The 16,434-nt window shown below is 36.2% G+C and overlaps 1 protein-coding gene across 3 annotated transcripts in view; it reads right to left on the bottom strand.

Annotated features, from left to right (window-relative positions):
- Positions 1–16,434, bottom strand: part of PCCA (propionyl-CoA carboxylase subunit alpha) — a 352,118-nt gene that overhangs the window by 107,799 nt on the left and 227,885 nt on the right. For 2 of the 3 annotated variants that reach the window (XM_022576840.3, XM_089899400.1), the window contains exon 19: positions 16,255–16,357. In XM_022576840.3, the coding sequence (XP_022432548.1) occupies positions 16,255–16,357 (103 nt within the window). Of the gene's footprint in view, positions 1–1,648; positions 15,907–16,254; positions 16,358–16,434 lie in introns of those variants that run through there. The other variant, XM_089899401.1, reaches the window with a different exon arrangement.

The following is a 16,434-nucleotide window of genomic DNA, read 5'->3' on the forward strand; positions in this document are numbered from 1 at the left end:
AGTCATTTTCTCTCTACCAAGAAGAACATGATTTCAACCTCTTAGAGGGTAAATTTAAGTAGCATAGCCAATCTGATTAGTTTCAATTGTGCTCTTAGAAAAAGTTAACCATTAAAGCAAACTCAATATTATACTTGGTCATAGGTAAAAATCAGCACCTTGAATGATACCAAGAGATTAATCAACAGTGGAAACTACAGGTGTAATGACTTCCTGTGAGAAAAAGGAAATAGTGTTAATATGGCATATTATTGTAACAGGAGGGCAACTGGTCCATTCAAATATGTTACCTGCCTACTTAAATTCTGTAACCTATTATTCATATTAGCATTTTACTTTGTCTTTTTCTAAGAGTGAGGAAATCTGAAGTACTGTAAGAATGTATCATTCAACACCTTCTTGTATCCTAACAAATGTTTAGCAGTTTTACAAATCTAAATGTATTTCAGTTTTTGGTTTTTCCTCAAAAATGATTAGGTAACATTCTCTAAAAATGTACTTCACACTGATAAAGTCAGAATATAACTCTTTCCAGAACAAGTTAACCACTTAAGTTCAAGTGAACTTTACTAATAATTTCATTGAAAATTTAATGAAATATAAAATTCAAAGAAATATGTTTCAGTGTAAAGATTTTCAAAACTTTCAACCAAAATATGCAGTGAATATTTATCCTGCATTTAACCTACTCATAAAAGTGTTTTGTTTCTTCAAAAGCACACTACTGGTATACTAAGCAACTTTCTTTTTAACAAAAATTAATGTTTTTCAAACCAACTGGCCTCTTGCAAGGAGGTGCACAATAAGACTGCCATGTCCCAGTCGCTAAAGGAGGGGCGCAGTCACATGACCTGCTTTCACCACTGGAATGCGAGCGGAAGGATGCTGGCTGAAGCTCTAAGAACCAGTCATGACTCCCTATGCTCATTCTTTTCCTTTGTCAGGGCGACTAGCAACAAGGCAGCCTGAGCCTCCTAGTAAGGATGCACCCCAGCAGACACACAAAGGACATCTAACATGTGTAAGAAACAAACTTTTGGTGTTTTAAGCCCCTGCAATATTAGGGTGATTGTTACTTGCAGGATATCCTACCCAACTCCGAATGATAAATGAAGCTGTGTTTTGAGTCACGTTACATCAGTAATGTGGGTTTTTCTTCTTTCCACCAAAGTCCTATGCGAGGAAAAAAAAAAACTAATGGTATATTAAGATTCATTTGAATCTGTACCTAATGTCAGTAACGTTAAATTGATCCTTTAGAAAATGATCTTTTACAAAACATCTGATCTGCTCATTCCTAGCTCTAGTGGCAGACTAAAGCTTGACAATTAAAACTCAGTTTGCGAATCAAAAATTGACTTTTACTGCTAATAACATTTAATTAACCAAAAAGATTTTTCAGCCTATTTACTGCACAGATGAGTACTGTATTTACAAAAAGAATAAAACTGATTATTTTTTAAGGTCAAACCCAACTTTCTGCACTGTGTTCAAGTTCTAGAGTGTGGAGGACACCACATTCACTGCAAGCAAGCTGTCACCACTCAGCTCATTCTCCCATCCGTCGTCCCACAGTGCCACCGTCCCACCGTAGAAGGCGTTCCTCCCTCCCCCTTTTCCTCCCTTCTCCCCCCTCCCTCCCTTTCTTCTTCCCCTCCTCCCACCCCCCTCACTCAACAAATACTTCCTGAGAAGTACAAGGCATAAACAACAAGACAAGGTCCCCATCCTTATAAAGCTTATATTTTAGTGTGAAGAGATGGAAATTAATCAAGTGGGCAAAGAAATAAAGAAAATACAAAGTTTATGATAAATGCAGTGAAGGAATTAAACACTATCATATGACAGCAAGTAACTAAGGGGTCACTTTAGAGACCTAAGATCTGTTCCTGCTCCTCAGGTAAAAACAACAATGAAGACAAAACAAAACAGTAACCATAACCAAAAAACCTCTCAACTTCCCCAGAAACAGTAACAGAATCTGATTTCAAACATGAGTTTACTAAAAATATGACACAAATTTATTCATTCATAACAGTGATCAAGGTACAGAGTCTATTAATTCTCACAAGATATCAATTTAAGCACAATTTAGGCTTTCTAAAAATCTGTCAATCAACAGTATTCTCTAGACCATACTTGTAAACTGCTCTGATAAGAGATGGCTAGAATAACAAACAACTCAGAACATTAGTACCACACAATAAATGCTGTGCAGCTGACTCTACATTTTAAATCTCTCTACTATCCATCCATTTTTCTCCCACTGCCATAATAACCATAGTTGAGGTTACTAGTACCTCCTACTTGCATTCTGCCTGAGTAGATGCTAACAGGTCTCCTTCACTCTGCACTCCTCCAAGCTATTCTGCATAATGCAGGCAGATTGATCTTTCTCGCAGGCACTCTGATCAGCTTCCTGAGGGAAGGCCTCCTCTGGTTCTCCCTGCCCTCCAGATAAATCCAGACCATTGAACACGGCTCATAGATTTCCACATCGTCAGGTCTCTGCTTGCTTCATTACGGCCTTTTCCTTCACGTATCTCCTCTCACCACCCTCCCTCCCTGCCACCAGGTCCCCTACCTTCAAGCTTTCCACATCCCAGCCGCATATCAATGCTTCCAGTTCCTCAGACACCTCACACAATCTTTTAGCCCTTTTTATACTTTGTACATCTGTTTTCAAACTCTGACCCCCGCCTAGCCCACCCTCCACCCGCCTTCTGTAGGACTCAGCTTGGCCTTTACTTCCGCCCTAAGGCTGCACACAGCCACCTCCACTTCCAGGTTAGGGCTCCCCCAGCTGTTCTCTGCAGTGCCCGCCTCCCCCTGTCATCACTCACTCATTGTTCTACCTGACACAGCCTTTGTCCTTGCCACCCTCCACAGGTGACAAATTCTACAAGGAGTCAGACATCATCTCTCCTGATTATTACTGATTCTCCAGGACCTATGTCATTTGAGGTACTTAATAAACAGCTATTAAACTATGTTACAACTAAATGATAAACGTATAGTGGCTACAAATACATTGAAATTCATCTAATGGTCGAGTCACTCAGCAAAGGCACTTTAACTGTTTGCTTCACCATTCATTGTATTTATAAATAAGTTTGAGGGGCCAAAAGGAATAAAATAACTTCCAATAAATTTTTGTGGTAGAAATTTTACCCATAACAGACTACTAGACTACTATGGATTATTTATAAGGGCTTATAAAATTGAACTGAACTCAACCTGAATATCTGATGTCCACATTCAAAGTTCTATTCCAAATAAAATTCTTCAGAAAGTGGCTGAAACCAGGCGATAATACTAAAAATCACTTGAAGTCTTAATTATAGTATTTGCCAACCCTAATATGATAACAACTGATACCATTTAGTGATTTTCATTTCCAAAGTAGCTGGCTTTTGTAACTTTTTTTTTCTTCATTCAGTCACATAAGAAGTTACTTGAGTCTTGAGCACACCATGACTGAGTCATTCAAGAGGGTACAGGGCAACTGCGTACCCAATCAGACAAGCAATTTTCCAGATTACATGAGCAAGAGCCTCACCTCTTTATGAAATGCAGTCCTATGGTTCAAAAGAGCATTACCAGACCCACTGAACAAGGTGGCATTTAAAAAGTAAACAGATCAAGCTGTGCAAGGTTACTCTTCAGACTTGATTCTTCTACAACCTCGTTTATCTGAACCCTTCCTATCAGACATCAAGCTGATCTGGATGAGTTCGCTTTGAAAGGATATTCTTGGGAGTTCCCTGGTGGTCTAGTGGTTGGGACTTGGCGCTTTCACCGCTGTGGCCTGGGGTTCAATCCCTGGTTGGGGAACTGAGATACCGCAAGCCACGCAGAGCAGCCCACACCGCCCCCCTCCTCCGCCAAAAAAGAAAGGATATTCTTTAGCCTGAAGTAAAGAAGTCACATTGAAAAGCAAGTTAGTTTTGGACCTTCTTCCTGAAACCAAGAGGAAGGGAGAGTAATTCCATTCTACCAGTGATGTTTCAGGACCAATGAAGTTACTACGAATTCTGGGACACTGAGCAAAACTTCTGGAATGAGATCTCACTACCTTTTGCTATTTAGCAAAACATACACGTCTCTAACTCTTCTATGTAGTCATCTCTCTGGCTAGTTTATAGACCTAAAGAAGGAAAAATGAGAGGCTACTGGAGGGGTTTCCAAATCTACTCTGACTCAACTTCTTTTCTCCCACCCATGGTACAGTCCATTCTTTGCTTTTTCCAGTTTCTTAATTCAGATTAGATCAACCTCTTAACACAGCCTATTAAGTGATCTCCAGCAACTATCTCCAAGTTCAGTGTGCTAGCTAAAGGAGTTTCAGTAACTGCACTTGAGGTACTTATATGTGTAACACCAGGGTTCTTTATTCAATGAGCCAGCTGCTCATCTACTTCCCTGGATGGCCCAAGCATTGCAGAAGTTTCGTGGTAGGTGACTAAAATTCCATTATTTCAACAGTCTCATATCTTCCAGACCCTTCCACTGCAAAGTTTTGAAATCCCTTTTTTTGGGGGGGAGGGGGTATTCGGTAATACACATACAGGGTTCAAAATTCAAAAAGTACTAACAAGACATCTATTAATAGTATATGGTATGTATCCTTCTTACTTCTGTCATGGGGTCAGCCATCCAGGTCCCAATTCAAAGGCAACCACAATTATTAGTTTCTTGTGGTTCCTTCCAAAGATATTTTATACACATAACAAGCATAAACATATACATTATTTTTTACACAAAAGTATACTGCTTCTGTCACTTAATATATCAGCACATACGGAACATTCAAATCCTTTTTAATGGCTATACAGTAGTTCAAGAATATGGATGTACTTACACACACTGTAAGTATGTACTATACTTATTTAATTATCCCATTTTGATGGGCATTTCAGTTGTCTCCAGTCTTCTGCTGTTACACACAATATACTGCTATGAACATACTTGTGTATCTCCCACATGTGAATATATCCTGTAGTATAAATTCACCGTGAAATTGTTCTCCATGGAGGCTTTTATCAATTTATACACCTACCAGTAATATATGTGGGCCTATTTTCCTACAACCTAATAAAATTAGAAATTATCAAAATTTTCATGTTTGTCAAAATGTAGGTGAAAAATAGTATTTTAACTTGAATTTCTCTGTATAGTTTAGCATATTTTGTCATCGTGCAGGAGCCATTTATATTTCCTTTGCTACAAATCATCTTTGAACATTTTTTGCCTGGGTGGTTCGTCTTTTTCATATTGATTTGTAAGAGTTCTTAATACACTAAGAACACTCCCCTTTTGTCACTAAAATAAGCTACAAACTTTCCCTCTCGTCTGCTGACTTCTGTATTGGCTTTACTTATGATGGTTTTATAGTTTTAGCAGAAAAATTTAACTTTTTTTTTAGCATTACCTTGACTTATCTTCTCAGTAATTTTTTTCTCAAATGGACAAGTAATTTTATCAGGAAAACAAATGTTTTTGCCAAAGTGAAAGTATTCCATTTTTATACATTATGTGTTTCCATTAAAAAAATCCATTAACAGAAAATATTTTCCTCAAATAGGATAATATTTTTTGTTGTTTTGTCTAGGACAGCTTTAAAAACTGGGGGGAAAAAGGTCCAAGTGAAAAAAAAAAAAAAAAAAAAAAAAAGGTCCAAGTGAAAAAATTACCTAATAAGAGAAGTAGATAACATGATCATAACACTGAATTACTGTCACAAGAAAAAAATGAAATAAATATTTTAAATATAAAATATTGCATAACTTTGAAAACTTGCTTCAATTTTCTATCATTTATCATGCACTATAAGTAGATTTCCTAAATAGGATTATAGTCTTTTATTATAAGCCTCTAACAGTACTATAGTATTCATTTTATTATTATTATTTTTGCCGCTCCGTGTGGCATGTGGGATATTAGCTTCCCAACCAAGGATTGAACCCTTGCCTCCTGCAGTAGAAGTGCGGAGTCCTAACCACCGGACCGTCGGGAATTCCCCACTCTGGCATTCATTTTAAAATGCTACTACAAAAATGTTCTTTTCTTTTTCTGTTTGCCTACTGTACACTTAAGCCATAGATAAATTTTTATTAAAAAGTCTACCATAGATATAAATGTAATAGTTATCTGACTTTGTTTGTTATTGTCCTTTTTATGTTCAAGAATAAGAGTCTATTCTAAAAATTGACCATAGAGGCAAAGGGACAGATATAATAATGTTTTTTCCCTAAGAAGGGTATTTGAAAATTATTTCTTTAAAAGAACAACCATGATTCTTACCATGTCCCTATACAAATTCCAGTAACTGCATGATTTAGCATTACTCTCTACAAATGGGATAAAAGAAACAGATTATGACGTACAATGCAGGTATAAACTCTACTGAAGATACATTTAAGGTTCTTTTCATTAATATTTGAAAACATAAAGAAAATGTTAATTTGTGCACAAGATTATTTATTGGTATACGCTAAGTTCATTTAATTCTTCATCTTTATGAAAATGTTACATAAAAATACTTAAATAGCTCTACTTAAAAGCACAATTTCAAAATGTTCTCTGAATATCAAAACAAACTCTGGTGGAATGTTTTCTTAGTCAAGAAATCTAGAACAAAATGCATGGTGATAGAACAAATGGGAAAGGGTTGGCTATATTAGAGAAAGAAAAACCTCAAACAATGCATATATAACTATTTCTTATTATGCATCCATATGTAATTATTATTTTTTATTCTTATGTTCATCACCATATCCTTTCTTTGAGAAGAAAAATACAGGTTGGTAATTTCAATGATATGCCTACTACAAAACATTTCCCTCCCTCCACCACAAGCATCTAAAGTTGAGACAATTTTACATCAACCAAAATGAACGTTATTGAAACAAAATGAAAGCACAAACAAAATCTTTTAGATGCAAAAAATCTTGCCTATTTCAAACCTTGTATGGCTCTAAAAAATTATTACTTACTTGGACAAGACTGTAAAATCACCACTAAAAATCAATATTTTGAATTTTAACATAATTTGAAAAATACGTTAACATCTACAAGAGGTAATAAGAGACTAAAAATGCTTTCTGACAGTTACTCTTAACCAGTATCTCTAATTGTATATTTTGTAAAACTGTACACTGTGTAATACTGTGTGATTCGTTCATGTCCTTGCAATGCCTTCCATGCTTCCTTTAAATGGTATGACTTGAGCCTCAATGTTCAACAATCACAAGGACAATTCCTCTCATCATGGGACAAAACTGTTCTGGCTAGAAGTAAGTGTATTATTCCTTATATTAACAAAGATTTATCCACGTCTGACAGAGCTAATTTTCCATGTCAGTGCTACTATTTCTCAGAATTTTCTCTAGCAAAACTACTTTGTAAAGTTAGATACAGAGAGGTACTAGTTCACAGGCCTTGGAATCATACTGACCTGCGTTTAATCTTAGATTCTACACTCCCAAGCTGTGTGGCTTCAGCTACCTTACTTAGTGTTTCTGAACCTCAGTTTCCAACTCTTCTGTAAACTAAGGCTAATAACGTCTACCTTGTGGCTTACCACTGTCCCATTTAGAACAACATATGTAAAGTGTTTACCACAGTGCTTGAGACAAGGAACATCCTCAACAGAACAGACCACAGTAATCAGTTACCTCATGAAAATACCTTTGAACAGGCTAAAGGAAGTATCAAAACCAATACTACAACTACAATAAGACAGGGGAATCCTTTCCCACTCTACTATTTCTGGAAAATAAATAACAATAAAGAAAAATACTCCCATAATAAAAAACTAAAATTATCTATAAAAGATGTCTGATTTTTCAACAAGCTTTGCTCTCCCATGCCACCATGTCCCAATGTTTTTCCTCACCTTCTTATACTCTGATTTAGAGGCAAGTCCTGGCTTATGTATAAATCATGTTCTAAATGGTTATTCATTAGTCATCTCTGCCATCTAGAACTTCTTCATCTCCTCCTACATCTCTTCTTTCCCCCAGGCAGCTGAGTCCTTAGCTCTCTCTTTCTCACGGATTTAATTATTAATTAGTTGAAGGCACCTCCATTAAAGCATTTATCTCTGTATTTTAATCACTTTCAAGTCTCCTTTACCATCATAAGCAGAGACTGTTTGCGTAGATATCTCTAAGGTAAACTGCCATTAATTCATCTTTTCTCCCCCCCCCAACGCAATACCATGTTCATATTAGCAAATTTTCACTGCTTCCTTGGGATGGATCTCTAGATGTAGAATTACTAGACTGGAGAATATCAATGTTATCAAATTATTTTCAGAAAGGGTAAACAAACATATACTATTTGTCTTTTAGTTGCTGACATCTAGCCCGATAACTATTATTTGGAAAGATTATTATTTGAAATATTATTTAAAAGGTAAAATATATCCACCACAGTAACAAGGATATAAATAAGTCTAAAAATACTTACTTAAATATTCATGATAAAATACTCATGAGAGAACTGAGTCAAGGTTCTGGATAACCCAGATGTTTAACCTTTTGAGGAAATGCGAGATTGTTTTCCAAAGTGGTTGTACCATTTTACACTCCTACCAACGGTGTATGAGGGCTCCAATTTCTCTACATCTTCATCAGTATTTGTTATTATCTGACTTTCTTATTATAGCCATTCTAGTGGGTGTGAGGTGATATCTCATTGTGGTTTTGACTTGCATTTCCCTGACGACTAATGATTTTGAGCACCTGTGCATTTGCTTATTGGCAACTGGATATTTTCTTTCAGAAATGTCTGTTTAGGTTCTTTGCCCATTTTTATATTGGGTTGTCTTTATTATTAAGTTTTAAGTGTTCTTTAAGTACTTTAAATACAAGTGCTTCACTGGATATATGATTTGCAAATATTTTTTCCCATTCTGCGGTTTGTCTTTTCAATTTCTTGTTAGTATCCTTTGAAGCAAAGTTTTAAATTTTGACAAAGATCAATTTATCTATTTTTTTCTTTTATTGCTTATGCTTTTGGTGTCAAATCTAAGAAACCAATGCCACATGCAAGGTCATGAAGATGTACCCCTATGCTTTCTTCTAAGTTTTGTTGCTCTATTTACATCATTTATCCATTTGGGGTTAATGTTTTTTCTTTGCGGGGGGGGGCGCTGTGTTGGGTCTTAGTTGCACCACGCAGGATATTCACTGAAGCATGCGGGATCTTTTGTTGTGGTATGCAGGCTTCTTCCTAGTTGTGGCATGCGGGTTTTCTCTTCTCTAGTTGTGGAGTGCGGGCTCCAGAGCACGCGGGCTCTCTCATTGAGGTGCGCGAGCTCAGTAGTTGTGGAGCGTGGGTTCAGCTGCCCCGTGGCATGTGGGATCTTAGTCCCCCAACCAGGGATTGAACTCGCATCCCCCGCACTGGAAGGCGGATTCTTTACCACTGGACCACCAGGGAAGTCCCTTGGGTTAATTTTTTTATATTAACTCACTACGAGGTAGGAACCCAACTTCATTTTTCTACATATGGATACCCAATTGTTCCAGCACCATTTGTTGAAAAGATTATACTTTCCCCACTGAATTATTTTGGCACCTTCGTCAAAAATCACTTGACCATACATGTATGGATTTGCTTTTGGATTCTCATTTTTATTCTATTGATCTGTATGTTTCTTTACACAAATACTACACTGTCTTGATTTCAAGACTATTTTGTAATAAGTTTTGAAAGGGGGAACTAAGTTCTCCAACTTTGTTCTTTTTTTCAAGATTATTTTGGCTATTCTGGACTCCTTACATTTCTATCTGAATGTTAAGAGTATCACCTTGCCAATTTCTGACAAAAATAAAGCTTGGATTCTGATAGGAATTACACTGAATCTGTAGACCAAATTGGGAAGTACTGCCATCTTAATATTTAGTCATTTAATTCATGAATATGAAATGTTCTCTATTTATTTGGATCTGATTTTTCAATAGTTTGTAGTTTTCACAGTATAGGTTTTGCATTTCGTTTGTTAAATTTACTCCTAAGTATTTTATTCTTTTGATGCTCTTGTTAATGAAATGGCTTCCATAATTTTATTTTTGGATGGTTCACTGAAAGTGCATAGAAATACACTTGATTTTTATATATTTATTTTGTATCCTGTACCCTTGCTAAATTTGTTTACTATTTGTAGTAGTTTCTTAATGGGTTTCGTAGAATTTTCGACATACAACAACATATACTCTGCAGAGATTTTTTTATAATATTCAGCAATTATAGTTGGTTTGCGGCTGTTCCAGAAGTGAATCTTTGCCCTTTAACTTTTTTTTTTTTAATTTATTTTTGGCTGCCCTGGGTCTTCGTTGCTGCGCACAGGCTTTCTCTCTAGTTGCTGCGAGCAGGGGCTACACTTCGTTGTGGTGCGTGGGCTTCTCATTGCGGTGGCTTCTCTTGTTGTGGTGCATGGGCTCTAGGCATGCAGGCTTCAGTAGTTGTGGCGCACGGGCTCAGGAGTTGTGGCTCACGGGCTCTAGAGTGCAGGCTTATTAATTGTGGCGCACGGGCTTAGCTGCTCCGTGGCATGTGGGATCTTCCAGGGCCAGGGATTGAACCCATGTCCCCTGCATTGGCAGGCAGATTCTTAACCACTGCACCACCAGGGAAGTCCCGCCATTTAACTTCTAATATAAATTTTACCAATACAAAACTTACTTGAAGTTGAAAGAATGAAAGGATTGTGACTGTAATTTAAAATGGTAGCAAAATTTTATGCCTACCAAAAACTTAGCTTTTGACCTTTCTATAAGAAGCAAAAAAAAAAAACAGAAAAAAAAATATTTAGGAAAATAAACTGAGAGTTTTTTAAAAACCAAATGATTATTTTCCTTGACCTTAATACTAAATGTTATTTTAGATCATTTAGATTTTTCTTCATAACCATTAGCACAAAAATTACATTGATATGCCAAAATTCAATAGTCTAAAGATTCTGATTATTCTTAAGAAGCAGTTTACAAGGTCCGTAGAAAAATGTCTATCAGGGCTTCCCTGGTGGCGCAGTAGTTGAGAGTCTGCCTGCCGATGCAGGTGGCATGGGTTCGTGCCCTGGTCCGGGAAGATCCCACATGCCGCGGAGCGGCTGGGCCCGTGAGCCATGGCCGCTGAGCCTGCGCGTCCGGAGCCTGTGAGAGGCCCGCGTACCGCAAAAAAAGAAAAATGTCTATCAGTGGATCACTGTAACAAAGAGTATCTAATTCAATATCAAGGATCATATATAACTTTTTTCTAGTTTATTAGTAGTTAACATGAAATATTGGACAAAAAAATTTTTTCAGTGCATGTACAGTGCTCATTTTTTCATCCTTGGGAAGGCCAAATTCCTAAGCTAATTTTCTTCACATCAAGAGTACTCTGACATTTTTCTTCAAAGTGAATTGTCTTCAATATGAATTTAGTGCATCACTTTAAGATAAACACATTATTCTTTTCTTTTATCCTGAACTATTTTGAGCAGTTTTGTGTTATGTAGAATAAAAGAGAAGTGGAAAACATCTTGGGAATCCAGAAGGGAATCATGAAAATATTATAGATTAAAAAAATCAATTTATTTTTTACATTTATGAGTTTATCATCTTAATAAGCTACATAATATTTCCACTTTGTATTTACCAGGTCGTATACTTCTTAATTCTGCTATTCATTCTGACACTTGTATTTAGTTAGTTAGAATAAAAACCTAAAACACATAAAATACTTTATCTTCTACTGCTTCTTCATTGCTTTCTTTATTTCCCCAAATTTTCATCCTCCCTACTTTAAAACTTTTTTCACTAAAATACTAATTTGCATTGGTTTGTATCAAATTTGTAATGAATTGTGACAAAAGGTGTCAGAATTTTCTTCCTTTTAAAGGCTAAATAATATTTCATTTCATGTATATAACATATTTTATTTACCCATTCACTTGTCACTGGACCCTTAGCTTGCTTCCACCTCTTGGCCATTGTGAATAAGGCTGTAAACATGAGTGTGCAAATATCTCTTCAAGACCCTGCTTTCAATTTTTTGGATAAACACCTAGCAGTAGAATTGTTGGATCATATGATAGCTCTACTTTTAATTTTTTTGAAGAACCACAATACTGTCTTCCACAGCAGCTGCACCAAGAGTGCACAAAGGTTCCAGTTTCTCTCCTCCTCACCAGCACTTATTATTTTCTGGAGTTTTTGTGTTTTCTTTTTTTCCTTCTTTTTTTAATGGTGGCCATCCTAACTGCTGTGAGTTATCTTCAATTATAGTTTTGATTTGTGTTTCCTTAATGATCAGCAATGTTGAGCATCTTTTCATGTGCTTGTTGGTCATCTGTATATCTTCTTTGGAGAAATGTCTATTCAAGTCTGTTGCCCATTTTTAAATCAGGTTGTTGAGTTCTTTATATATTCTGAATAATATGGAAATATATCACATATATGCAAATATTTTCTCCCATTCCATGGACTGCCTTTTCACTAGTTGCCTCTGATGCACAAAAGTTTTAAATTTTGATGTAGTCTAACTTAAGTATTTTTCTTTTGCTGCCTATGCTTTTGATGTCATACCCAAGAAATTATCATCAAATCCAACATCATGAGGATTTTCTCCTATTTTCTTCTAAGAGTTTTACAGCTTTAGCTTTTACATTTAGGTCTTCAATAGATTTTGAGTTAATTTTGCATGAGGTGTAAGGTAAGGGTCCAACTTCATTCTTTTGCATGTGGATATCCACTTTTCCCAGTACTATTTGTTGAAAAGACTGTCCTTTCCTTATGGAATGGTCTTGGCACTCCTGTCAAAAATCACTTGATTGTAGGGACTTCCCTGGTGGCACAGTGGTTAAGAATCTGCCTGCCAATGCAGGGGACAAGGGTTCGAGCCCTGGTCTGGGAAGACCCCACATGCCGCAGAGCAACTAAGCCTGTGCGCCACAACTACTAAGCCTGCACTCTAGAGCTGGTGCTCCACAACAAAAGAAGGCACCACAATGAGAAGCCCTCGCACCGCAACAAAGAGCAGCCCCTGCTCGCCGCAACTAGAGAAAAGCCCGCACACAGCAACAAAAACCCAATGCAGCCAAAAATAATAAATAAGTAAATAAATAAATTTATTTTTTAAAAATCACTTGATTATATATCCAAGGGTTTATTTCTGGCTCTCAATTCTATTCTGTTGGTCTATGTATCTGTCTTACTAGTATACCACAGTTTTGATTACCACAGTTTTTTAATAAATTTTGAAATCAGGAAGTGTGAGCTCTCCAACTTTGTTCTTCTTTTGCAAAATTGTTTTAACTATTTGGGGTCCCTTGAGATTCCATATGAATTTCTGGATTTTTCTTCTATTTCTGCAAAAACTCAGTTGGGATTTTGATAGGGATGACACTGAATCTGTAGATCGCTTTGGATAATATTAACATTTATAGCAACATTAAGTCTTCCAATACATGAACATGAGATGGCTTTTCATTTATTTGTGTCCTCTTTAATTTCTTTCGGCAACATTTTGTTGTTTCCAGTGTACAAGTCTTTGTCCTCTACGTCTTAAGTTTACTCCTAAGTAATCTTATTCTTTTTGGTGCTATTGTAAATTGAACTGTTTTTGCTTTGTGTATTTTTAAATCTTACATAAATGGTATCATTAAGTATATATATTTTTCACAATTTTCTTTTTCACTATGATTACGGTACGTGAAATGTTTCACTATTATTATGGCATACTGAAGTGTAACAACATGTACAAGAAAGACACATGATACCTTCAGGACAGCTGTCACCGCTAGGGAGGAAGAGGCAGATGGGATGATGTAAAGAAGAGATTTAGCTGTATCTAGGGGTGTTTTTCTGTTGTAATAGGAGACCTATATAGCAGATTTGTACATTTGCTATATTTTCCTCATTTGAAATACCTTATAATTTTTTAAAAGTTTTTAATAAAAGAACTTTAGAAAACATGAACACATTACTGTGAGGTAAACAAATATGTACTACCTCTTTGGTCATTAACCTGGACTGTCACCTCTAGACTGATTAATTTTCTGTTGATGTGGCAGAGGGTGACACTATTCAGCTTGTATCCTTTCATAATACTGATGTCAAATGAAGCTCAGTCCAAATACAGTTAGGAAAAAGGGCTATACTATCAGTAATACTCCATTTTTATTAGGTCTGATGCTTCTGATAGTAGCTAAGCCAATACATACAGGAAGTAGTTTTTGATACTATATATCAAGGTGGATATTTTCCAGGGAAATTTTTAATGCATTAATTTTGATGTGTTTTTTAAATAAACCTACTTTCTTCATGAGCTAAAAAGTAAAACGGGGTAATTCTACAGGAAAAATTCAAAAGATACCACTTGAGCTGTCAAGCCAATGGTCTCTAGCTTTCCAACACGGAATCTGAAACAAGCCCAAAGAAATAACAGCTCTAAGAAGTAATCTGGGCAGTTTTCTTATTAAGGCAAGGCACTGCTTAGAGAAACATTGTATCGGAGTATCAGATTAAGAATAACACTTCAGTGGTGACTCAGTACAGAACTGAAAATTATGCTAAAGTCTACATTTTTGTAGAGTTAACCTTCCCTGAGGAAAATGCTACACTATAATATTTTTTACTATTCAATACATGTAATTTGTTACTCAACCTGATGTACAGTTAAGTGTCCACTTACAAAGCTATTTTTTAAAATAATCAGATAGAAAGGAGGAACATAAAGAATCACATAAATTCATACAAAATGTATCATAAGACCACTGTTTAACTCTATCATAGTTTTCGTTTTAAGACAGTTGAGCGAAATATCTTTTAGTAACAAATGCTTTAGCAATTTTGGCATACAGAATGAATCACAAAATTTAAAGACAACCAAGGAGACCACCCTTAATTCAGGAATTAATCTCATTTACTTGTGACTCTGATGATCACATAGAATGTCACCTTCTCCAGTGTAACAGCCTCATACTTAACCTAGCACACGGTAGGCATGTAATAAGTATTTGCTGAATAAATGAATTCTCATTAATTCTTGATGCAGTGTTTTCTACCTGGGATCAAGAATCTGCCATATACTTCGAGCCTCTCTGGGTGTTGTTTCAATGAAATTATATTATTTTGATTTTCATATCCTGCTTAAATCTTTTGATGAAAAGTCATTTTCCCCCAATAATATGACATTTCAATGCAACTTAGCCATGAGAGGAGAAATGTAGATTAATATTCATTATACTAACTTATATACTACATATAATGAACATATAATATCCATTATACTAACTATATAACTATATTGCAGCTTCTGTGGGTTCATGCTGAAAGTATAAAAGGACCCAAGTTATAATAGTAACTCTTGGGAATTTCGTGGTGGTCCAGTGGTTAGGACTTGGCACGTTCACTGCTGGGGCCCAGGTTCAATCCCTGCGGGGAACTAATATCCCACAAGCCGTGTGGCCCAAATAAATAAATAAATAAATAAAAATAAAACAGTAACTCCTCATGGTATTTTTCTGGCAATCTTAAACCACAGAATTTAAACTTGTCATTCATACCACAGAAGATCAATCTTAAACTAAAGCAGTTCTGTCATGGATACTATCCAAGGCGTTTAAGTTCTTCTAGACAAAAGGAATGTCACTGTCAGGTAAATTTAGCCTAAAGAATGCCTCACAACATGAAATCTCAAGAAAATGTTATATGAGGCTTCAGATTACTTGTTTTAAAAGAAACACAGGGCTTCCCTGGTGGCACAGTGGTTGAGAGTCCGCCTGCCGATGCAGGGGTTCGTGCCCCGGTCTGGGAAGATCCCACATGCCGCAGAGTAGCTGGGCCTGTGAGCCATGGCCGCGGAGCCTGTGCTCCGCAACGGGAGAGGCCACAACAGTGAGAGGCCCACGTACTGAAAAAACAAAAAAAAACAAAAAAAACACAGCTATCATACATTTGGAATTATCATTAAAGATGCTCTTCTCTATAACAAAGGCAAAAGTATTACTTTTCAATAACAAAAGAAAAATGAATCAGGTGTCAGGAAGTGGGTTTAGAATGTGGCTAAGTCTGGGAATACATTTCCCCTTTAACATAAGAGACAAAAATTTCCATTTACATTCAGCTTCCTAAAGAAGATGAAACAGATACATAGCTATGTCGTAGATTCAAAAGATGAGACTCATGGGATGTGTTAAAAATTGTTTTAAATATTCACAGGTAATTTCAAGATTATCAAAAATAAAAAAATAAAACTCACAGAGAATGTTGGCCCACTGATGGATGCTACGACAGTATAAACTTCATCATGCAATTTTACTGAGAGCTCCCAGTTGGCCACTTGTGGTTTTACAATAGGCACTCTGAAGTAGAAAGAAAAGAAAAGAAAAAGAGTTAATAATTTTATATTATTCTCTCTCAGTAAACTGATTTTCCTTTG

Source organism: Delphinapterus leucas, chromosome 18 (genome assembly GCF_059928025.1).
Source record: "Delphinapterus leucas isolate spDelLeu-1000000601 "Yukka" chromosome 18, BTC_Dleu_Yukka2, whole genome shotgun sequence".
In the NCBI taxonomy this organism is placed as follows: Eukaryota; Metazoa; Chordata; class Mammalia; order Artiodactyla; family Monodontidae; genus Delphinapterus; species Delphinapterus leucas.